At 43.3% G+C, this 24,719-nt stretch overlaps 1 protein-coding gene across 7 annotated transcripts in view; it reads right to left on the bottom strand.

Annotated features, from left to right (window-relative positions):
- Nucleotides 1-24,719, bottom strand: part of CAMK2G (calcium/calmodulin dependent protein kinase II gamma) — a 118,795-nt gene that overhangs the window by 50,802 nt on the left and 43,274 nt on the right. For all 7 annotated transcript variants that reach the window (XM_082054538.1, XM_082054533.1, XM_082054532.1 and 4 more), the window contains exon 3: nucleotides 15,087-15,146. In XM_082054538.1, the coding sequence (XP_081910664.1) occupies nucleotides 15,087-15,146 (60 nt within the window). The remainder of the gene's footprint in view (nucleotides 1-15,086; nucleotides 15,147-24,719) is intronic.

The raw sequence follows: 24,719 nt of genomic DNA, 5'->3' as shown, positions 1-24,719 counted from the left end.
AGTGCTATTGATCTCCCTTCAGCCTTTCATCTGTAAAGCTCCAAGAAGTTCCTTCTCTTTACTTCTTTTCTCTCACTTCATTCTTGCACCCCAAACCATTACCCAAAATTCAGAGCCAGTTTCCCGTCTTGTTTTTTTTCTGACCTGTTTGTTACCACAGACATATCTGATCACACTCCCCTTCTCAAAATTTCATCCTCCTTCAGCTTCCTTACCTATCCCTCACCAGTTCTGCTCCTGCTGTGTAAATTAACCTTCGTCTTTTCCTTGTCCCCTTTAACCTGCAGGACTGGGCTTTCCCCATGATGGGCCACTATTCCCCGGTATTCTGGGGTCTCTGGGGCTCTGCCCTCCTTCCCTCCTTGTTACACGTGGGTGATAACTATTGCATCTGTGCAGCCAGCACAGTGACATTTCCTCCGGTCTGAATCAAAATCTCAATTTCTTTGATGTTTCTAGGATACCTAGGTACTAATTCTAATCCAAGAGAAGAAGCTATGCCCTTAATTGCATATTGCTACCTACCCCCTACTTTTTGCTTTTCTTCCTTTCTGAAAAACTTCAGCGTTTTCCCTGCCAATTGCAGTCACAAGCTTGCAACCCTCTCTGACTCAATACCTGAACCTTCACACCCCAAGTAGGGCAAATCGTCTTCTTCACATGACTGTCTACAGACTTCCTCTATTGATCCGCCCAAATAAAGCAACTCGCTGCGACTCGACTGGGTCTCAGTCACTCTAACACCTTGTAATTGAGTATTGACCAAAGTTACATTACCATTCTCATTCCTACAAGAAAAAGCTCGTTATCCTGCTTGATCACTTTGATGGTACCTTTGCCTCTCTTCCCTGTCTTCTGTTCTCTTCCACATAAAATACAGTTGACCTGCCTTGACTTTTCCCAACATCACGATTTTCTCTCTGCCAGTATTGGGAGGTCAGTTTGCAGCTCTTATTGGCGCATGACGTCAGCTCCCATCACCGTCTTGGGAATGTTTCAAACAAGCACTTGGCACATGCTCCCACCTCATATGGAACAGCTTTTGCAAATGTTCTCAGTGCTCTCCTCTAATCCTCCTTGCAGCTCTCCTTTGCTGCGGCACCCTTCCACATGCACGCAAACACACACAAACTCAAAACTGATTAGCGCACATGTACAGAGACCACCGCCAGTACCCTTCCTAAAAGGATTTCATTCTTTCCTCATTCTTTCTGCCTGTACTTTCCCACATTTTTCCTGCCTTTATTTACAAGCTCTCTGGGCTGGTCCCTTGACTGATGTCCTTTCCTTAGCATTTCTACTGCATCTAACCACAGGGGTTTGGGAGGAGCATTCAACACAGCATAGTGCTGTAATCAAGCAAATACAGTCAGAGTACAAGGCAGCAGGTGTTTCAAGCACAACATGCTGTTCCTACAGCATGAAAACAGAGACACATCACCTTTAATAACTATGTTCCTTGTATCATTCTCTGAAAAAAAAAAAAAATATTCTTCCAAGGAAGCAGTTTTAGTTGGCTTTGTAATAACTTCATTACAATACAACTTTGTGTTTACAAGAAAACTGGCCTCCTGAGCACTTGTCAGAAAGCAGCAGAGGTGGCATTACAAAAACACAAGTAAGAAGAAGGATATTTCCTTGGGGAAAAGACTTCCATTCAAGACTGGAAACAAGACAGCAGCTAGTTGAAACCAACACTTGGATTTCCAGTGCATGGCAGTTTTCTCTCCATTGCACAAGACTGTTTGAGGTGAACAGAGAAGACAGGCTCATGAACAAGAGCTGAGGCCCAGGGCATGGGCAGAAGTCTGTAAAGGGACCTTATGAAGAGGAAACAGATGAAGAAACTTCAAGAAAAGCTGGACGTGCTAATAAGGTCATGTCTGGTGATGCTTTGTGTGCACGAAGAAGTATTCTCCTTCCTCTGGCACCTGAAAGGTCACTGAAGTGCTGCAAGAAACAACAAGCAGAATGGAGAGCAGCATGAATGAAAGGAGCACAGCCACCAGCAGGCTTGGAGAAGCAGCCATGAAATGGGAGCAGCAAACATGTCTGCAGGTAGATATTGAGAAATAATGAACAATACATTTTGATGCAAAGAAGTGGGCAGCAAGTTACATCAGAAAATAAAACATAAATGAGCTGACTGGTGCTATTTCTTCGTCCTGAGGAAAGCAGTTTTGTCAGATACATTATGAAAAGGGAAGGAAGTAGCAATTCAGGTGGCAGAGACTGGCAGGGGCAGCGGAAAGAGCCTTCAAGGACAGTAAATCATTATTTGCATCCTTAGGTGAGGAACCATGACAGGAGGACAGAGACAGTTCATAAATACTGACGCTGTACATCACCCTAGGGCTGCACAGCAAAAGAAGGCCTTGGAGGCAGGACACAGGTCATTAACTTAACAAGGGAGATGCTTCCTCGTGACAACCCAGGGCAATACTGGAACAAAATCTGCCCAGGATTTAATCTACTTAGGTAACAAAGCTCAGGGAGTAACAGTAGAACAGCAAAACCCAGAAAAGCTATAGGAAAGACAACAGTGGGCACCACCACCCTGCCTGGGCATAATCAGCAACGGCTCAAAACGTTAGGCTTAATGTGTTGTTGGGGGTAGCAATGATGGGAGTCAGAAAGCATTAAGAAAAGTCTGAATATACTGAAACGCCTGTGATTTTCAATTCCAGCCCACACCTGCTTCATATTGATGCTGATGGGAAGAGACAAAAGCAATACCCAGTAGCAGAGCAGCAAGAGCACCCAGCGCCCTTTCACCCTGACGTTCTGTTCACCCACCCTCCGTGGAGCCGCAAGAGTGGCCTTCTGACCAGCACGGATGCTGCAAACGGTAGCTCCCATGCCATGGTTCACTCTGCTGACAACCCAGGCTAAAATGCTCTGCTCTTTCATATGGTGCTAACCACCAGGGACTGGCGGCTTAAAAACACGATCTGCCTTTTCCAAAACCATTCAGCCAGCCCACAAAATGGCATATATACAAATGTAACTCCACCAGCTTTAGCTCAGTGTCAAGAATAAAAGCATTTTTAAAGTTTCTTGGCCTTCTCTCCACTTCTGTTCATAAATACGACCCACATTGTGTTAACATTCTTCATAAAAATACACAAACATCAAATACCATCTGATACCTCCACCTTTCAGGCATTATAGAGCCCTCTTTGCTTTAAAGATGTCCTATGTGAGTGCCCTCCACCTGAAGACAAGACACGGGTTCTCAAATAGCCAGTTCCAAGAGTTGGTAACAGGAACCTGAGTGCTGGGCAGTCCTCTGTTTCAGACATTTTCCAATGAAAAAGAGATCCCATTTGTTCCCCAGTCTGCTGGTCCTGGCACACCATCTAACATCTCCTTTGCTACCATAGGCTCAGCATCAACTAAGCAGTTGAACAGAGCCCACACAGGCTGCTCTTACCTGTGTAACCTGTTGAAACGAGAGGGTGAAAAATATAATCATATGTAGATGCTGGAGGGTAAAGGATTCACAAAAACTGACTATCCATTATAAGAAAATGGAGAATTAAAAATAAAAGTATTCATCCAGTGAACCTGTTCTTCAAAAATATTACAGAACCTTTTTTTTCCCCTCTTGTGAGGGGAGCAGTGGTACCTATGTCTAGTGCAGCAGACTAGACAAATGCACACATCACAAAAAGAGCTTGAAGTCACAGCAAGAGGGAAGCTGCACAACAGCAACACAGGGTCTTCCAAAAGAGGACCAAACTACAAGAGAGTCAGTAATTGCCAAGGAACCTGATCTCACTCTATTCACCAGAAGATGAAGTATATTATTTGTATTAACTGATTCCATCACCCAGAAGCAGCAATTCAAACCATATTTCCTTCCTAGCCAAACACTTTGAACAGAGGATTCTTACAGACATAGGAAATCAGTCCCTGCCAACACCACGCACGCTCAGGGTCACCTGATGACTGTTCCCACGTCAAAGGTCTCTGATGGATGAGAGAGCACTTACTATAATGGTTAGCAAGAACAGATGAAAAGAGGGGAGGAAGAAAGAAAACAGAAGCAAGTCAGACAACGAGGCACTAAATCAGTTACAGGATATGGCGAAAGACTTTACCCAAGGTTTTAGTCAGAGCACAGGAAAAAGTCCCATCCACACAAAGAACAGAGGACTGGCAGAGTTTACAAGTACACCTCATTTTGTAAGACTGTCAAGTCTTACAGATAATTTCAGAAATAATAAATAAAAAACCACAGCACTAGTAAGCAACACCAGAACAAATGCTATTCAAAGGGGCAGAATCAGTTACAGACTGTTCAGCAGAAACATCATCTTCTGCAAGAATTCCATCTGGTCAGTCAGCAGAAAGTGTGCATCACCACTTGGATATCTCCAAGAAGCACACAGATTCTGGGAAAAATAAGCAGCGGTTTCAGCACAGTATCTTGATGAAACAATGTCTTCAGCAAGACACAGTCCTGAATCTGGTATTGCAGTAGTACTCCACCGACGGTAATGATAGACTGATGCTTAAAACTGTCACCCTGATTTTAAACGAACACCCGTAACTCTGCATAGTTCAAGAGCTGTGCTGCATCACTACACGCAAGGCCCAACCTAGCTACCTGGCTTAAGCATCCTTTCCTTCCCTCAGTCACCTCCCCAGCCTCAGTGTATGTAAACTGGTCTTACCTGTACAGGAAGTATCTCCCACAAAGTATCTCACCTTTTTGAAAAATAACAGAAAAAACAGCAAGACCAAACCATTCCCTTTCCCCAAAACCCCAGATCTTCAGCACCACCTGATGCAAGTTACACAATTACTTTTTGTCTTGGGTGGGTGCATACGTCAGGTCTGAGGCCATAATGCAATCCAGAGCATTTGCAAAGAGCCTGATACCAAAGTGAGTAGCTCAAGGGAAGATGTGGCAGTTACTGAACCTAACAGCAGCTGGGTACCACGACTTCAAACACTTTCTAAGGACATCTGCTGTGTATATATACTTTGCCTGTTGTCTTCAGGGTCTCACTGGAAATTTTGTCTCAAGAAGAAAATTTAAAACTGATACTTCAAAATGTTTCAAAATCCTCAGGCACATACAGTTTTTATTTCATGAAGAAACAAATTATGATATTAACTACAGAGAATTAAGCATTTTAGTGAGAAACAGCAATACAGTAATAGTCATGCTAAGTGGTTTGCATTGCCTGCCTGAGTAAAGTGACCCTGTAGAGGCAGCTGCAGCTCTCTGATGCCTGAGTGTGATACGAAGCAACTGAGCACAAGAGGAAAAAATCTCCCTCATAACAAATATCAGCCTAATAACCAATGCAAACTGCTGCTGAGTCAACCAAAGCAAGACTCTGTGAATGCAAAAGTTGGAGGGAATCATGAAGAAATCAGAAAAGAGCTTGTAATTTTTATAAAAGTCTACTTGAACTACAGGAACGTAAAGACACTGGAAAGCAACAGGCATCAGATTATTAAAGGGTCACATGTAAAAGGTCAACTGATACTGGGGTCACAAACACAGACTACACCTAGCCTAGATTTGACCCACATCTGCCCTTCTCTCTGCCAGTGTGATGAGTATTATCAGGTTTTTACTCATATCTCAAGAGTAACAGACCAGGAGCATTTAGGCCTGCTACATAACCTCCCAGGATGACCTCCCTGTGTCCCACGTCCACAGCAAACAGTGGTGCAGGGCTGCCCAAGGGCTCAGCCCATCGTTGGGGCAGTCAGACTTTTGTAACACAGGGTGATTTCTGGCAACCTGCTGCAAGCAGGTCTCTACAAGCAAAGTAGTTACTGAAAGTCACAGCAAAAGGCAAGTACACAAGCAGAAGAAGAATTTCACAGGACAGTTGCCACTATCTTTACTTTGCAATTACTCACCTCTACGTAGGAAAAGGTAACATGGGCTGAAGTATGATTGCTCCTCCATAGCAATGGTCTTCACCTGTGCTTGGGGGCAGCGTTTAAGCTACAGGATAGGGTAATCTTATCTGCTAAGGCCAGGTTGACTGGTGTTCCTAAGTGTAAAGCATTTGGATATCACGGGAAAGTAAAGGACATTATTAACCAGCTACCTTTGCACCAATACACATTGCGTGATTGTTTAATATTTGAGCCTCTCAAATTAAGTTGCCTGTGTTGCTGTACCTGCAGCAGAGCCAATACAAGGCAACAGAGATTTCTGGTTGCCTCCTGGGTCACAGCAATTTCAACACCGTAATTCCTTCACACAGCCTTAATAGTACAGACTCAAAAGTGCTTGGGATCTTCTGGACTGAACAATGCTATTTAAAGGTTAGCCACTCATTAGAAACAGCCGCAGCTTCACTTCCCAGCAGTTTCCAACCAGACATCAGACATTTGCTTTTATCACGGAGAAAGAGAGGAGGTAAGAGATACCACAAGGGGCGAGTTATGAGAGAGCGTGCATGTCAGAAGAAGCAGAACAAAACTGGTGGCTAAAACCTGTCTGATGCCCTCTTCCAAAGATATTCTCCAGCGTGCCAGGAGATGTTGAAACTACAGATACAAATACACATGGCTCGACAGACTGCAAACTGAGCACCATCATCTGTGGCAGCACAAGTGACAAGCGAACTGACGCAGATGGCTACCACCCACTCTTTGCTTCCCCAGCTGCTCACCAGCCTGGGGAGCCAAGATGGGAATTGTCCCACCACCTCCAAGCCTGGCTGTGGGCCAGGATGCTTCCCATATGGTTCGCATCACTCAGGATGCCTGTCCCACGAGGAACCACCACCAACCTGTGACTGCCTGTGCGCTGGGTGCTCAGCTCCCACCCCAGCTGTTTCTCTAATTACATTAAATACACAGCATTCAGCTGCAGCTGCTCCGGCTGATTCCAAAAGGACTCTCCTTTTAATTAAAAATTTGCTATTAAAAATCATTAAATTGTGTAATGCAAATAATCCTCTAGAAATCATCTGTTCCAGCAGCTAATGACCAGCTTTGTTAGTGCCGTAACTACCAGCAGCAGGACAGTTAGCTAACAGGACATGGCACGCTACCGTTAACCTGTCCCTTAGGAACATGGACTCTTTCCCTCCTCCTCCCTCCAAATCGGATACAGAGAGTTTACAGCATGCTGGATATGCACCAGCTTGCTGGGAACTCCCAAAGCTCACAGCATTTTACATCAATTGCAGTTTTAAAGCTTTGGAAAATGGAAGAGAAGAAGGACTTGTTAACACTCTGCTCCGGTTCAGGCAGAACCCAGCTGCTGCAGGCTCTGCAAGGAGAACAAGAACGGGCCTAAAGGAGCATGAAGAGGTACACACTCACACAGAGGTGTTTGTGGGGGCTTGGGGTTTTTTTCCTCCTTTTTTTTTTTTCCTCAGCATTCTTCTCACTGTAGCCTTTTTAACACTCCAGCCCTAAAAACTGAGGTTAAACAAGTGCCCTTTCTGCTACACATGGTGCCAGGTCAGGGGAAATTCCCTTATGTACAGCAACTCGCTGTCTGGAAAGAGGTTGTAGGGAGAACAGTATCCTTCCTGTTAAGAAATTTGTCCTTCTGCAGAGGTAAAAAGTAAAAGTAAAACAACAAAAAACACAAAGTATTTTTAAAACATTTCAGTGCCAACTAAATGTTATTTTTCTTTTGATTTTGCCATGTTTGTATTGAAAGCCTGAAGTTCAGCACGATACGTAACATTTAGTATGCCCTACTTAAACATTACATGAGCCAAAAGAGTGCATTAGCAAGAATATTTCCTACTCTCCTGATAAAAGTGCAAGCATGACCATGCAGAATTGTTTTTAATAATTTCCGATTATCCACATACCAGATAAGCAAAGTACTTTTGATAATGAATAATATTATACAAGAGTTTTTCCTAAAAAATAATAACAATCCACCTTTTTTGGTAACTCAAATATACAGAGAATACCCATCTCATCAGAATTAATGAAGGCAGAGGCCATGACAAATTTTAGGTCTGTCATATAGGCTCTGCAACTTTGCTACACAGATTTCTGCCATCAGGGATGAATGAGCCTTTGCTGTTGAGGTCCTGCCCATGCAGCCTGCCTGGCTGTATTAACCCCATTTTCACAACCCCTTTCTCTCCTTGCCCAGGACAGCCATGAAAGCTCACCACAGAGGCAAGCGCTGCTCAAAAGGCAGGCTGTCACTTGCACGATGTCACCAGAGCGCAGTCGTCCCTCCCTTCTGCTGAGTGCTCAGGCAGGGGGAATGCCAAAGGAGGCTCTTCCAATTCCTCTGTGCTATTCCAACGGGGGTGAGGGAAGCAGGAATCCTCCTCCTCCTCTGGCTTTTGCAGTACCTCTGAGTTTAAGTGCACTGAATCTGGCCATCATCCCACTACTTATTTTTTTTATAAGGGATTGCTTGCATACAGATAAATCTTGCAGCTAAACAGATGAATAATGGAATCCAAATACCTCTCTAGTACAGACCTCAAAGACATACAGAATAAATATATCCCCTGGCAAGGAAGAAAATGCAATTGTTACTCCATTCCCAAATTGAGGGGGATAATAGAGAAACATTTTTCTTAAAACTACAGGAAAAGCTATTGGAAGAGGAGGCAGAAAAAGAAAACAAGAAGAGGTAAGTAAACAAACAATAGTTATTGAAAGAAGTAACTGGGAAAATCAGAATGAGAAATAAAAAGCTTGACTGCTTGGGGTTTTGTGGAGCCTCCTCTCAGCCAGACATGCATGGGCACTCACCTAAATCCCCAACAGCGCAGGCACCTGAAAGAATAAGTGGTAACTCGCCACTCAAACGTTCAAACTTTCCAGCTGGAATGCACTCTAGCTGATATTCTGCTTGGTGTTTTTTTGAGCGTTTGGTGTTGTGGTGGTTTTGTTGTTGTTTTGTTTTGTTTGTTTGTTTTGCAGGGAAAAGAAGAGGAGAGCAGGTTAAAGGCGTAAGGCCAAGAACATAATTGTTTGACCTCTTAGCAAGCACAGCACTTTGCTATTTTCTCAGATAGCCCCATGACACTTCCAAGGAAAAGCTGCTGAGTAACTGAGAAAGCTGTAAAGACTATCTCTTGCTATCCTCATCCTCTCCCTTCCTCACACCATCTTCTCTCCACACCAGTTGCACTCAAGAAAAGGAGCCGTTCTCCAGCAGCAGAAATCCCAGGGCAGCAGCTGGCACGGGAGCCCCCCACTTGGCAATCACTGAGCTTCCACAGGGCAGAAAGCGTGGCCAAACCACTGGAGAATCCCCAGCATTTTCACTATTCTTCACACATAACATCCTTTCTGTCCCAATTGCAAAGGCAGTCTGGATGTCTGCAGCTAAATAAAAACAAGGAAATCTGCTGTTTACAGCAAAATACAGCCTACAGTTTTTTCTTGTTCACTAAGGAAGCAATTCAAATCTCTTGTTAAGGAAAAGGTGGTAGGAAAACATTCCAAGTGGCAGGAAGGGGGGGAAAAGTGAGGGCCTGCTTATCGAGAGTAGTATCTCAAAATGAAGAATGAGCAAATCTCAAGCTGTGGTGATACCACTAAGACAACAAATCCAGTGTTAGGTCTGCAGACATGATCAATGCATCCCGTTTCCCACGGTGGTTAGTTATGAGTGGTGCAGGATTCTCCAGCCTGGCTGCACACAGAATCACAGTTTCTTGGTCCTTGCAGCCATTTGCATCGTAGCCATCATTTAAGGGCACAGATACTGGAGGCCTTTTTTATACACATCCATCAAAATCACTCCTACAAGACAGAGGTACTAGGAGGACAGACCACTTGTCAAAAGAAATAAAACTGAACTGGGTCAAAATAAATCCTTCTAATTCACAGGAGATTTCTATACCTTTTTCTCCCAAATTTAAATAAGGACATGTCCAAAATTGTGGTTTATCCTGAGAGAAGCCAACAGATAGAAGTTAAAATAAAAAGAATTCAAGCGCAAGTGTATTTTTGAGAAAAAGTCCGAAGTAGGAAAAACCTGAAAAAGCAATAACTCTGATAGATGCTGAGGGCAGCATTTCACTACTGCTATAAATTCCCTCAAATAAATTAACTCTGAAGCAGTTCAGCAATTGATATGAAGGCAAAATTCAAAACCAGAATTTGGCTCTGGTTCTTGGGCTACTACCAGCATCTCTTAAGATATATATTTTCATTATTCTAGACCTAAGTGCATGCAGTTCTTCACAGCAAAGGCTGCCAAGAGCTGGGACACAATAACTGTTCAGTTATTGTGCTCAGTTTCAACTATGAACAAAAGTTATTAAAGAACTACTTTTTTACAGTTGAGTTAAAAATATCCAAGAAAGAGGACAGATCATCTGATGACAGATCCAAAGAGGAGGCACATATTTAGACTGGCATAACAAAGAAAACTTAGGAGAAGGGCAACACACGGACAAAACCCAAAAACATGGTGGACAAAATCCATGTAAAGGGCAGACTTCATGGTGCACTACACAAGCCACAGTCCAACTCTGGTAGGAGAACACAGGAATGCCAGAGAAGAGTTTTCAAAACTACGAATGAGGATTTTTATAAAATTTTGCATCAATATTGCTTTAGGAGTCCTAGAATAGGAAAGGTATTGTTCAGCACTGTGCTGAACCTCCCACCTGCACTAAACAATCTTGCAGGAGATACTGGAGTTCCCAACTCTGACACTGCTCTAATATTTGACAGGCAGCAGGAAACATGGGAAAGAACGGAGTCCTCCACAAGAGAATCTCTACATAGTCAATGAATTACATGACATAAAACTCAAATTCATAGACTGACTGAAATTAAGTTTGCAAGTAAGCAGAAGACCAAAAGAGCTGTACCTGTAAGAAAGAGTCGATATTCAACACCCTGTACGTTTTGCTCTACAACAAAGGCAATGGTGAAGCTTATTTTATCTTAGCCATTGCACAAGTTTCAGTGGCACAATCAGGAAAGCATCTCCAAAAGACGGGTCAGGACTCTGCGGCATGCTTATAGAAACTTGCTTTTTTCCTGCAAAGCCAGGTCCAAGGGAGAAGAGAGCTATATTTCTCTTCTCCATGTTCCCAAATACATCCATGTCATATGCCCACAAGATTTATAGATAAGTGAATTACTGGAATGGTACATTGTTCAAAAAATAGAATTGGCCACAGAGTCATGACTCTTGCCAACTTCCACAGGCATTTTATCTGCGTATGGACAGTGGGGTTTTAACAATGTTGCCTTCTGCCTCTCTCTAAAACTCCCATACCCTCAGTGATGGCTGCACCTTTTTTGCCTTTAAAACAGGATGGAGTGAACACATCGCTGATTGATCTCCATCCAGTTCTTCTGTATTTGATGAGCATGGCTGGTAAGAGGTTTCTCTGGAAAATGAAAAATACTGTAAAAAGCTGTCAGGAGGGAAAAAAGTAGTTGAAAGTTAGGGAAAAATCCCTCCTCTACTGAACTAAAACCTAAGGTGACCAGCTATAATGGCACATTCAAACAGATGGCTCACAATGAGAACATAGTACATACCATGAGTCAGAAATCAGAAATTTGCATAAAGTCAACTGTCTTCTGTCCAGACAAAAAACCTTACTGCAACACTGAGCTCTTAGAAAGATTACTCCACTGTGATTCTGTGCTTCTGTGACTACCTTGGCCACAATGTGCATCTAAAGACATGCAAAACACCCAATTACAGAGCAATAGCCTATAATTAGGGCTGAGATTTGATGAAGGCATGTTAGGATAACTCAGAAAGTGGTCATTTCAAAAAGAGCAACAGCAAATGGAAATATCACCATTGTTTTGTACCTAGAGTAACTGCTATTTTATCAGAATAGCAGCATTATGGTCAGTGTGTTGCAGTCCAGAATCTCCATAGCAGAATCAACTGTCTTGCATCAAATGGATGAGAACCACAAATTCAACAACAGGTTTGCTTTATACCCTGTGTGCAGCCAGGAGAGAAAAGCAGCTTACCTTGCAGAGTCCTAGCTTTCAATCCTCTACCCCAGACTCACTAGAGGCTCAGGATACTGTAGAAAAGCAGGACATGCTGCACCATAGTTTGCAATAAATACAGTAACAACAAAACTTAATGGGGAAATCATAGCAAGCACAAAACCTGCAGAATTCGTCAGGACTGGTGCAGCGTTACTAGCATAGCTTACACGGAGGCAACACACCAAGTATTCATCCAGAAGAGTTTATGACACAGAATGGCAGTAACTAGGTGATTACTAACTGCTAATACACATTTCAAGGAAAAAAACCTACTGCTATGTCAAAACAACATGTTTCTCTTCTATGACAACATAACAAGTCCAATGAATATGGAAGCAGCAATGCAGGTAGCATCTGGATTTTAGCAAGGCTTCTGACAGCATCTTACGTGCTATTTCCAAAAGCAATTTAGAAAAAAAATGTATATTCAGAACTAGCTTACAATGGTGTATACAACTCATTGAAAAAGCATATTTGAAATTGATCACTGTCACACTGGAGCAACTATCAAGTGATATCTTCAATAGTTTGTCCAGACTCCAACAGTATTCAACAGTGTTAGTAATCATTTGTATTATGCAATATATGGCATTGTTGTTAATGATCACGTTACTGTGGGGGGAGTTGCAACCCTATTATACTATCAGAAGATAAATCAAAATGCTCTTGACAAATTTGGGGGGGGAACCCACAGAGCGGATTTCTTCCTATTTGTTTTAATAAAGACAAATGTAATGTGCACTTCGATAGGAATCCTCATCTGTACAAGATGGAAAAATTATTTTCTTGCCAGAAGTTCTGCAGAAAGTATTCTGGAGCAACAGTGTGTCAGAAAACAAACGTGCAACAACAGTGTATTTAAATGGCAAGTTTCACAGATCGATGTACAAAACAAGAGTATCTTTGGTAGAACAGGTGAAATAGTTCTAGTCAGCACGGACATGGCTTCAGTTAGAATCTTAAATCTGGTTTAGGGCATCACATTTCTAGAAAGATATGAAGCAAATGGATAGAGTCAAGGGGTTAAAAAAAAAATAAATAGAGAGACTGGAAGTCTAGAAAACATGACGTATTAGAAAAGATTGAAAGAACAGGGTTTGTTTAGTCTGAAGAAAAAGAAAACTAAAAAAAGACATGATAACAGTCTTTAAATATGTAAAAGATTGTTACAAGAAAGAAAAACTACTTTCCACATATACTCCACACAGAACTAGAAACAACAAGCTAAGATAGCAGCAAAGTATGTTTTTTCTAACGTCTAACTGACAGAACATTTAAACATTTGAAAGATTGCCACTAGGGGCTGTGGAAGCATTAAAGGTTTTCAAGAACACACATGCCTGGAACCCGCCCGGAATGAAAGGTTTTCACAGGACTGCTGAAGGGACCACATGACTTCCCAAGGTCTTACTCAACACATTTTGATCGTGTGTTGTAGTCATAAAGCTTGATTCCTATATTGCTATTTGTGACCACTTGTTGAGTTTAGAATGACTAGTCTCTTTATCTTAAAAGAAAAACTGTTCTTTCTAGGAAGACAAGAAATGCAAGAACCACTGACATTCCCCCAAACTGTCTTTTCCAAACCACAATACAACAGGAGACAAGCATTGCCACTCATTATAGACGAGGAACAAGCTGTAGAATTGAAGCAGAAATGTGATATGTTTCTGTTTTCAGGACGGTTTACTTATAAAAATGGTTTTCCTCTTCTGTATATGATTTACTCTGAGAGGCCTGGCAAGAAACTACGTAAGAAATGATACAAAGGAGGGATGACGAAAGTGAAGTTAAGGCCAAAATAAAAAGTGACATCACCTACTAAACTAAGTGCAAAAGTCTTATGGGGCAAATGAAGTTTGCTAACTAGCTAATATGAGCTTTAGTCATTCTGAATATTGCCAAGGAATAAATTTACCAGCCAATATATTCATCAGTGCAAATTACTGTAGAAGGTGGCCACTGCTCCTCTCCTCACGCCATATTCCACAATTACACTCAGGTGCAAAGCTCTTTCTGCTGAAAAGCTGCTACTAAGGTGCTTTGCATGTTGTGAGGTCATGAGATTGTGGAAATTGCTTCTTCATCACATATGGAATAGGCTACATATGCTGTTCCACAAGACATCTTTTCTCTCCCAGGTTTTCAGAGAATAGGAGCAAATGATTACAAAGCTGAATGTCAGGAGACCAGACAGGTGCCCTTAAAATGTTATCATCTACACCGATGGGGCTACACAAAAGGAAGACAGAGTAATGCATCAGAGGTTTCCCAGACAGGGATATTTAACAGTGGTTTGGTTGAAGGTGGCAGTTTGGTATTTCTTAATGTTTTCTGAAATAAATTAACTCCAATTAGACCTTAGCTAGGATCCTATAGGTTTTATTTATTTAAATATCCCAAAAAGGGGATTATTAATCGTCCAAATTTTTTTCTCAAAGCAACTTCCAGCAATTTGAAATTTCTCTAAAAGAAAACTTACGACAAACTTCCATGGTGCTTTGGAGCTTGATAAAAATCCATGCCCTCTCTCCACAGTTCAGTAAATAAAGTACTTTCAGTTTGAAGACATGCCTTATTTTGCCTCTTCCTGTATTTCTAGACAAAACTATTCCCTTTACTCATATTTTTTTCTTTTCTTTTCTTTTTTTCCTGACAAAATGAGCAATCTGGATTTGGCCTCTTGTTTTTAAAGCAGCCATTGTAATGAGAAGAGCTGACTTATCATCCCAGCCTCCTTTAACTTTGGTCATGTAACTGAAAACAGCATTTAAAGATACATCAAAAAGTGACAGAAGACAGGTATGGGGAAAACAAACACAACAGGTTACTCCATCGCAGAACGTCAGATGAGCAGACACGAGTCATGCATCACCCAAGGAGTCAGGACACCTCTGTGTGGGTGAGCAGACTGGCTCACAGCACATCTCAGTGAACATCAGGCCAGGATGATAAGGAATGGGACAGGGTCATGCACAGAATTTGTCAAAGAGAGAAACTGAAGTGATTTCAATAGGCAAATTTGATGAGTTGTTGTTAACATTCAGAATATATCTGCTCTCCTACAGCACACTGGATGAGACACATTACTCCTCTCTCACCCCCATCCCTCTGAGCCCAAGGAGGTTTACCAATATTTGGATGCTTTAGAAGCCGGCAGATTCGAGCTTCACGTTCCAGTTTCTGGTGATCTGAAAGAAAATAAGAAACAACGTGTTAAGCACCACAACTCTGAACTAGGCTCTTGTTCATATTCAACAGAGAAAGGAACACAGTGACCAGCAGATATCCAGAGGGCTGGGAATTGCTGGAACACAACTCCCTCACAAAACCTTGCAACTGTTTCAGGCAAGGGCTGTGCAGCCGAGGCTGCTGGAGGACCTCTGCTCCTGCTACAGAGCTGGCACTAAACTGATACTCACTCCTCAGATTCAAAGTGGGTAGCAGCAGAGGCCAAGACACCGACTGCTCTTCCATCAGCCTCACAAATATGCAAAGTGACTTCCAGTGACATCCCTTCTGAGACTTACCACCTTCTCCAAGGCTGGAGAGGACGAGGAAGAGTCTCTGAACAAACAGCCCACATGAAATGGGAAAAGGACTTGCTTCTACTCCAAAGAAACACCAGGGAAGAAGGGCAGAGTAGGAGGGAGAAATACGCAGCTCCTGCTACTGCACAGCTATCACATGAAGGAGGGAACTCTGCCAGCTCCAGTGAACCATAAAGGTAACTGTACTTCAAGTACCCATGGACGGACTCGCTGGTGAAATGCTGATCAAGCACTTTGAGATCTCCAGGCGTGAAGTCCTGCCCAAATGCTAAGTATGCTTATTCCAGCCCAAAGGCAATATCAGTCTGGGCACAACTGTCATCTGGGTTAAAAAAATATATATATCAAGGAGACTAAAAAAATGTTTTCTCCTCCCTATAAATGTAACGTGTGAGTACAAGGAAAGGAGAGGGAACTAGAGCAGCTCTGCCCATCTCAGCCAAGAAGCAGAGGGCCAGCCACTGACAGGAGGTTTTTCACTACAGCAATGACTGAGTCCTGAACTTTCACTACAAAGCCCTCATCCTCCCAGGTGAAATGCTCACACTGGACAAGCACAGATTCATGGAAGGAGGCAAATCTTTTAGGCAGTCCTGGCAGTTGTTAAACTCTAGAATTTGGAGGATGCAGATGTCTAGAAAGAGGCCAAAATTGAGGACTGCCCTTCCTTCCCAGTTCAGCCATCAAGAGAACACAGCAAAGGGAAGCAGCAGTCCCTGCCCGCTCCTCACATTTATTCTGTAGCAGATCTTCAGCACACAGACTTGAAAACACACCTTGTCTACATCCCCTGGGACACATAAGTCTTCTCCACAGGAGTGAGAAGGACCCTTGGCTGGTTGAGCTACCAGATCAGTGGTGGGAATGCAGTATTCTCTGATCATATGAACCCCACTAGAGATCTACTTGAACGAAGCCACACGGCTCTGCCTGAGAGCAGCCAGTGCAGCTCCATGGCCACTGTGTGGTCTTCCCTTTGTGAAGGAAGGCTTTGGGCAACTGTTCTCTTTCCCCTGAGCAGAGGATGAAGACCAAGCCAGATCTCAGCTTAGAACACTTTACTGGACTGGGAATAGCAGCTCAGGGCACTGCAGGATTTTTGTCTTCTTTCCCACTGCTGAACTGTAGAAAATGTCGCAATTAATATTTTATAGGGCTGAGATGTGCTTACATCCTCATCTGCTACTCTTCAGGGATGGGGGAAGGTAAATTACTCCTTTCATCTCTCCTTCCTTCTCGGTCCTGGAAATTATTGTTGTTGTTGCATATATTTTACAGTTCTATGCCAGAATGACTCCAATAAAGTATCAGGCAGCAAGAAAGCCTGGAGAGCTTCCATACTCCCGAGGCCTTGGTGCAGTGCAAGCACTTTCTTGCCTGTATTGCTGGGGAGGGGTGGGGGTGCCGTCCCTTCCCTTTTAGCAGCATCTCTCACAAATAAAGTTTTGCAAAACACAGTTGCAAGGTAACGGACTGCACCGCATACTCTGCACTTGGGCCAGATTCTCACAGCAGGACAACAGTTTAAGATAAACTATCCATAGCTGCTTACACACATGGGTTTTGCAAATTCCCCACTTACCCTCCCAGCTCTACTTGCAACTCCTACAGAAGGGGATCCTTCACCCAGCCGGATCACGTTGCCCTCGTGAGCAGTTACACTTGCTGAGAATCTGTTCCCGAGTACAAGGACACAGGGAAGCAGACAGCAAAACAGCTGAGCAAAGGGGGAAGGAGAGGTAAGAGCTCACCACGTGCTACTCAGCCACTGAGTCCTGACAGCCAGGACAGACAGCTGACAGAAGTAAGGCTCAAACAAAATGACATAACCATCAAAATGCCATGGGAGATGTAAATCAAGAGCAATTGCTCCCCTGCAATCCAACACCATCGTGCAGAGGGAGGGGAGCAGACAGGGAGCAGATCATGGGCAGCAGCCACACCAGAACTTGTGACAAGAGGTCATCACCCCACACCCCATCCCTCCAGCACCACCCAGCCTGGCTGGGGACCAGAGGAGGAGTACAGCGCTCTGGTCACAAGGTACAGGAAACTATTTCTGGTCAGGGGGAAAGCATACCACACTCTTCTGTCTCCAGGGCAACAAAACAGGCAAACTCAAGCACAACTCGCAGAGAGAAAGTACACTCCAGCCTGCAGCCAGCCACCACACCGGGAGCAGCGAAAGGTTAGGCTGGGTGGGTTCCTTGCTCCGGGTCCCACTCCTGCAGGATCACCCGTCCCGTTGCAGGTAGCACCAGAACACAGCCCAACATGTGACCTGAAAAGAGCCCCCCCCATCACCAAAGGCAGCCTCTTTTAATGTCTCTTCATTGCCCTTTGGCACAGTACAGGTACCTAAATGCATAAGGAATAAACACAGAACTGCAATTTTTCTACTTTTCTCTGGTCTAACAAAGGTTATTCCCACTAGGAGATATAAAACTTTCTGCAGTCAAAGGCAGTGCTTTAAGACATCTGTTATACAGGGACTCATCAGACCTTAAAAATGCAAAGTATTCTTAACTGTATTTGAATAACGATGAAAAGAAGACATGCGTTCAGATCCATGCCTTACAGGAGCTTGAAAAGCAAATAATTTCTCTTCCCTCTGGCCAAGAGATCAAATTATTCCTGCAAGCCATCTGTAGAGTGAAAGTGTTTATTCTGAAAGCATGGTGGAAGTGCACCGGGTAGCTAACAGAAACACACTGACACCTCCTGACCTACCTTACTGGATCCCACGCCTGGGACATTACGTCTATTTCCCACCTTTCACAAATTACAAAATTCAACTGTAACTTGCCTAAAACGCCCTATATCCTTTAGAAAAACCTAAGAGTTCATGCTTAAGACTTCAGGTGATAAATAAAGCCATATACCCACAGAAGTTACTCCAAATACCAGTTATCCTTCCTGTTAAAATTTTGCACCGCTGTTTCAAGTCTGAATTCATCTACCTCCTGCTTCCAAATACCGTATTTCATTAAGCTCTTTTCCTGCTGTGTTACAGAGCTGTCTAGCCCTGAACAATAGCTGATGCTTAAAACTTAAGTACAGGATATTACGAACACTCATCTAATATTCATTTGCTGTTTTCCAGCCAAAAAAAGAGAATCTTGCTATTTGGACAATTCCTCTTTCTACAATCTGAAGCAATGAGTATCCACACAGACAGAAGAGTGCAGTCTATGTAGCTTATTTGTAGCAATACTTAAAATGTAAATGCTTAAGGAGATGGTACTTAAGAACAGGAGGAGAAAACTTTGATGCACAAACTAAAGTGTGAATATCTATTTCTCTTCATTAGTCCTTTATATGACGAGATTTCTGCACCTTGGTTCAGCATGTGACATTGCATTTAACCCAATTACCTTTAGCTTTATTGCTCTGCAAATACTGCGTTAAGTGTCATTCTAGTAATGCTTATACCAGGTTTCTTCAGCATACATCTGATAAGAAATGGCCTGTTCAGAGAACTGGGATTTCTTTGGGTGGGTTTTGATTTATCTACGGATTTACTTCAATCGAAAACAAGAATGATTGTGTTAGCATCATTTGTGAGAGTTAAGGACCTGCAAAGATGCAACTGCTTCATTTTATACAAACCTGCAGTCCATTCACTGGGCCAGGACTGCTCATGCCCAACGGATGGACAGAAGCAGCCATGCACAATTAATAACGTCACAGCTGTAACAATTTCTACCTGTGCAGGTTAAAACAAAAACAAGCCCACCTGAGTACAGAAGACAGCATGACAGTTTGGTCTGAATGTTCTAAATGCATCAAACTTCAGCAGATGAGCAGGATAACGTGATGTAAAAGAAAGCTGTACCCAACAGAAATAAAAAACATAACACAGACAGCTTTATGTCAGGAAAACCTGGAGAGCTCCAGCAGGGTGGGGAATATGTCTAGTTTTATATTGCTCTGCATTTCTTACTCTTTTGTAAGAAAATCCTTTCATTATCTGACCGCTTCAGCCTGTTACCCCAAAGATGTGGTGGCAGAGATGAATAAATAATGTAAGATCTAACTTCTGGGCTCCATTCTTCTCCAGGGAATCAGTTCCAGTTTTCTACACACACAGGTGCTTTGCAGGAGATTTTTCCTCACCATGTCTTTCTCCTCCAAGAGTACCCAATGCCTGGAGGAGAACATTTTCAGACACACAGACAGCACAGGACATCTACAAACTGCAGTAGTCTAGAGCTGTCAAGTGAGAACACTTACATAACAACAGCAACAACAAAAATTCAGAAAAAGGTCACTGTGCCTAGTCAGTCTATTGGGAAACTGTGCTGAGAAGGGGCTGCCAGGGAGGCAGAGGGAGACCTGTCTGTGCAGAGCTGAGGTACACTTGCAAAGGCAGTCTGGAGCAGGACACCTGCAATAAACCTGAAAAGGAGATGATCCCAAGCAAGTGGGGCAAGGGCCGAATTTGAACCAGGGAGCAGGAGACGACGGTAGGTGTCAGGTGCCAACACTGCGCCCTGCATGGGCAGCACAGCGCAAAACCCTCCCGGCTACGGCCATAGCTGCGATGCCCTGACTGACTCCTGCTCCCAAGAGAGGCGGACAGGGGTTTTGTTTCTGCTGCAGGCAGCTGCCATGCACACACGCTTTCCAGCCCAAGTCTTGCCACAAGCTCCTCTAAGGACTGGTGACTGGGAGGGCTGAAAGAGCTGTGCCCCTCCGCCCTAGCAATTATTGCTCTAGGAACAAACATCAGCAAAACCACACATATTTCAGGTAATTCCTTCTCCTGTCAAGCAGAAGACAGCATTAAAAACTAGTGGAAAAAGTGGACAATACAGCAGCTGAAATAAATCAAACCAAGATTAATCAGTGAAAGCGATTAATTTCACACCTACCAGAAAATTAGGTGGGAAAAGTTAATTCTTCCATACTTTATTCAACAACATTAGAAACAAAGCACTGTTTCAGTACGGTTTCATGTGCAAAGGAGCACACTCACTGCAGTGTTTACTGGCTTACTTTACCAAACTGCAGCTATACTGAGGTCCTGTGGCTAAAGCTCCATTTTTATTTATTACACCTGCCTGAAGAAGGAAAAAGAGTAAGGGGGGGAACTTTTAGCAGCCTCAAAGTTCAGCCACCACAATGGGAATGCAGATTCTTTCTGAAATGCAGTAAAAAGAAGCAGCAACAAAACTAACACTTAGTTGTGATTCATCTCTGTTTGATGAGAAACTGTGTCATAAAGAAAAAAAAAAATAATCTTGCTCCTCCCTTTAGCAATCCATAATCTTCCTGCTCTCAACAGGAATGGACAATCTGGCTGCTCAATACTCCAGTCCACCTGTCTGCATCCTGCACTAGGACTGTGCTCTGTCACGGCTGGTAAAGGAGGCCTGAAGCTATCATTCCTGTGGGAACACATTCTAGATTACATTTCTGAGAATGGGAAGAGTCCGGAAGAAGAATCAAACCCAAAGCAATAAATTCAGTTTGATTGCTGTCATCATGCCAATTCCGGGAGATAGTCAATTGGTGCCAGCTGCTAAAATATCATTTGAGTTGCTTCAAGACAGAAATCGAATTTGCATCAAATACATTCTGTAGTGTGAGACCAGCCTGAGGTTTCGGGTTCCTTCATGCTCTTCTTTGCTTGTTTAAACTTAAACTTCCTTTCTGAGACATTCCCAGCAAAAAAGAGCTAGCTCCTCATCCCGCACTTCAAGCCACGTACTTTCCCCCATATTTTCATATTTTTCCCGTAAGACTGTGCTACAGAACAGCTGAGACCTCTCAGCATTTGCAATCAGGTGGCATATGACAGCATGCCATGCCACACCACCACTTTAAACTTGAATACCAGCAAGTCTCAGATCACCACCATTTGCCTTTCTGCAGAAGTCAGTAGGAAAAAAAAAAAAAATCATCCTAGGTTTTATGAATGATCAGAGGACCCTGTAGATTCAGGATATACTTCCTGACAAGAGCTAACAGCAAGTGCCTAAAGAAAAATATAAAGAAAATAAGTATATAACAGCACTTCCCAAACACTCTTCCTCCCTCCAGCTATTTGCAGCTCAGGTCTTGGACGTTTCCATTTCAGTGTTTCTACATTGCCATTTCAAAGACCAGCCAAAATTAATAAATCTGTAACAGCATACCACCCCCACTGCAGGCGACATTCCTGAAAGCCCAAGTCCATTGTGCAGCCTCCTTCTGGTGCAGAATGACCCCAGTGGCACGACGTCCCAAGGTGAGGGCAGAGGGACACCCAGCCCCTGCCAGCACCAGCATCTCTGCTGCAGCAGCTGCGCAAGACCCACAAACACCGCAAGGGGAAGACAGGGCTGGAGCGAGCAAGTGAAGATGAAACGGTGAAGCTCCACTTTTCTCACCCAGTGAAAGCTGGAGAAACAAGACACTGGTGAAGTCATCATCACCTGCCTTCAGCTACTGACAAAGGAGGAGATTCAAGTGCCAACAGGACACAATAAACGAATAAAAGACTTCTTTCAACAAATGTCAGCAGAGGTACTTTCTGACAAAGCCTTTCCTCTAGCAAAACCACAAATATTATTACCTTGTAACACGCCTTTTCCCACGCTCTCCCAACCTCCCAGAAACAAACAACTCCACACATAAAAGTGTAATACTACCCCTAAAAGTACATGCACACATGGATCTTACAGACAGAAAGCTCACACAGTTGGTAACAAGCTGTGTTTCCACACACTAGTATCTGTGAACCTCTTGGTGTTACCGTACTGGAAAAAAAACAAAACAAAAAAAAGGAATGAACTACACAAACTCAGAACAGAGTTTCCACTTTTTTGTTCAAGTAACATAGAAATCAGATTGTAAACACCACAGAGTAGAAGCCAAGAAAGTTTAAGGAATTATATTTGTACCTCCAACGAGCATCCCAAAGAGTGGGCCAGGGAAATTTATTCTCTTTTCCAGTATATCATTACTTTGTACTTAATTTGCAAAGATAATCTAACTGAAGGCAGATATGAAAGTGTGTACAACAGCGTCAAAAGGAAATAAGGTATTAAAAACACCTAAAAGAGATAAATCTTTTTAAAAAAGTCATAGTGTGCACCTCCACCATTGCAGTTTCTACACTCGGTACAATTCAAAGCTGCCTTTTCACATGCATATTTTTCAGTTTATCAGCAAACAACTTGTCCAATATTTTTCTTTGGGTTATCCAGCAGGTAGACCTGGAAAGGGAAGGAGAATTCCTGTTGTCTTGCTTTCAGCAGGAATGCTTACCCTGAGTATTACCTATCGTGCACACTATAAAGCAAAAGAAAAGCAACCTGATGTGCACATTAAGAGGAAGTGGGGAGCTTCAGCTCTCACAGACACCAGCAACTTTCCAGGAACTTCAAGGGACAAAGGAGGTCAAATTAATGGATCAGTGCAGGTTCACAGCTATAGGCGAGAGTCATCTCAGTCACAATTAATGATGTGAACACAAGGGGCTTAAGCGTGTTCAAGCCTGACACGCCATTCCTTGCCTACAAAGGCACAGCTAAATCCAGACTGGGTCTTTTCTCTCTAACTCCCACTATTCAGCCTGGGTTCTTGCCTAGAGAAGATCCTATAACTTGGCCAAAGTGACTGACAAAGTGACACTGCAAAGTATCATGAAACCTGAATGCATGTACATGCACAACTATATAGAAAGGGAAGGGACAAGCACCCCAGCCATCTCCTGTAGGTACAGTCCTTGGTTTCACATTTGAGATCACCTCAGAACAAAGTAACCTGAGCAAGTGACCTTCTTCTGAGCTTGCTACAGCACTCAGAGCAGGATTTTGCAAACCCCTTGAGAAAACATCCCTCCACAGCATCCGCTGCCCCCTCTGCTCCTGACCCACCCTTCCCCACAAGCCACAGGCCCCTAGAGCTCCTGCTCTTTGGGCTGTTTTGGAAGCTGTTCCCAGTATTATTCAGCCAAAAGCAGCTGGCCAGGTAGAGCCCAGTGGGTTCAGCCTGAAGCCTTTCTGTCAGTGCAGTCACTGAAAAATGAGCCAGCACCATGACTGCATTAGGAGGGTGGAAGATACCTACCTACAGAACAAGTAACACAGGCCAAAGCACCATTCAGGCCCCAGTGAACAAAGTCTTCCATGAGCTCTGACATATACGTGCCATCCCTCACATATGAGCTATGCTTCTGGTCTACATCTCCCCTCTGGACATACCAGTTTTTCTTGCTGGCAAGATAAATGTCTCTTCACTTCCTCAGTCATTCTTCCCACGTTGCCAGTGGGATACTAAGCCTGTGCCAACTCTGCTTTATTCTGCATTTGCTTTTCCCGTTAACTAGTTACTTTAGTTACTAAAGCAATTATGCCTTTCCAAGAACCTCAGATCTGAATTTCATTCCCCTTTTTTTTTTTTTTTTTTTTTCTGCTAGCCATCAGCTTACTTTCGCCACTATGATGGAGGCAAGTCACAGAGGGAATGTCTCTTCCAGGTTTGGTGGTGAACAGGTAGGAAAGAAACATTTCACCACTGAGGTTACCTTCCCAACTGTGTTCTCTGGTGTCAGAAGCTGGTACCTATAATCTGCTGATATAATCAAGAATTCTACCAACTGACCAGTAAAACTACCCACTGATTCACCAACTCTATCTGCTCCAATTATCACCGCAAAGAAAGATGTTTCTTGCTTTTACAAAACTTCTTCCTTGCTCAGGGTGGGATGAAACACAAGGAAACCAAGTGCTGCAGCGGGAGGTACTGGGAAATACATCCTCCAGCTGACAACAAAAACACAGCCGCCTTTCTCCTGACCTGAAGCAATGGAGATCACCAACCACAAACACTGACAGGCAGACAGAAGCACAGCAAAGGGCAGGAATTCTTTTATCTCGTTTTATCTGCTGTGGCCAGGAAGTGTTAACTGCACCCACCGCAGTCCTGACACAAGAAGAAATATGGTGAAATTTCACTACCCCTAAGAATGGTGCAACTGTCAGGCTGTGCTGTCCAGCCTGGCCAGGCATCTGCTTGAAGGACCCCACCAGGCTTGTGATGAGCATAACAGCATATTTTAGCTCTCCTTGGGCATATTGGGTTAGTGTAATTTCAAAAGCTGAAGAAAGTCTCCATTGCAGAGAAAGGAAGAACTGTAGGATATGAACACAACTAGCAAAAGAAATTAAGTTTTCAAACCAGAAGATGATGACCTCCACAGCTTTGAATGGTCAAACAACTTCC

This window comes from Streptopelia decaocto (genome assembly GCF_964273445.1).
Source record: "Streptopelia decaocto genome assembly, chromosome: 5".
NCBI lineage: Eukaryota > Metazoa > Chordata > Aves > Columbiformes > Columbidae > Streptopelia > Streptopelia decaocto.
The sequence above is the reverse complement of the archived record's forward strand: the minus strand, read 5'-3'. Positions and strand labels throughout refer to the sequence as shown.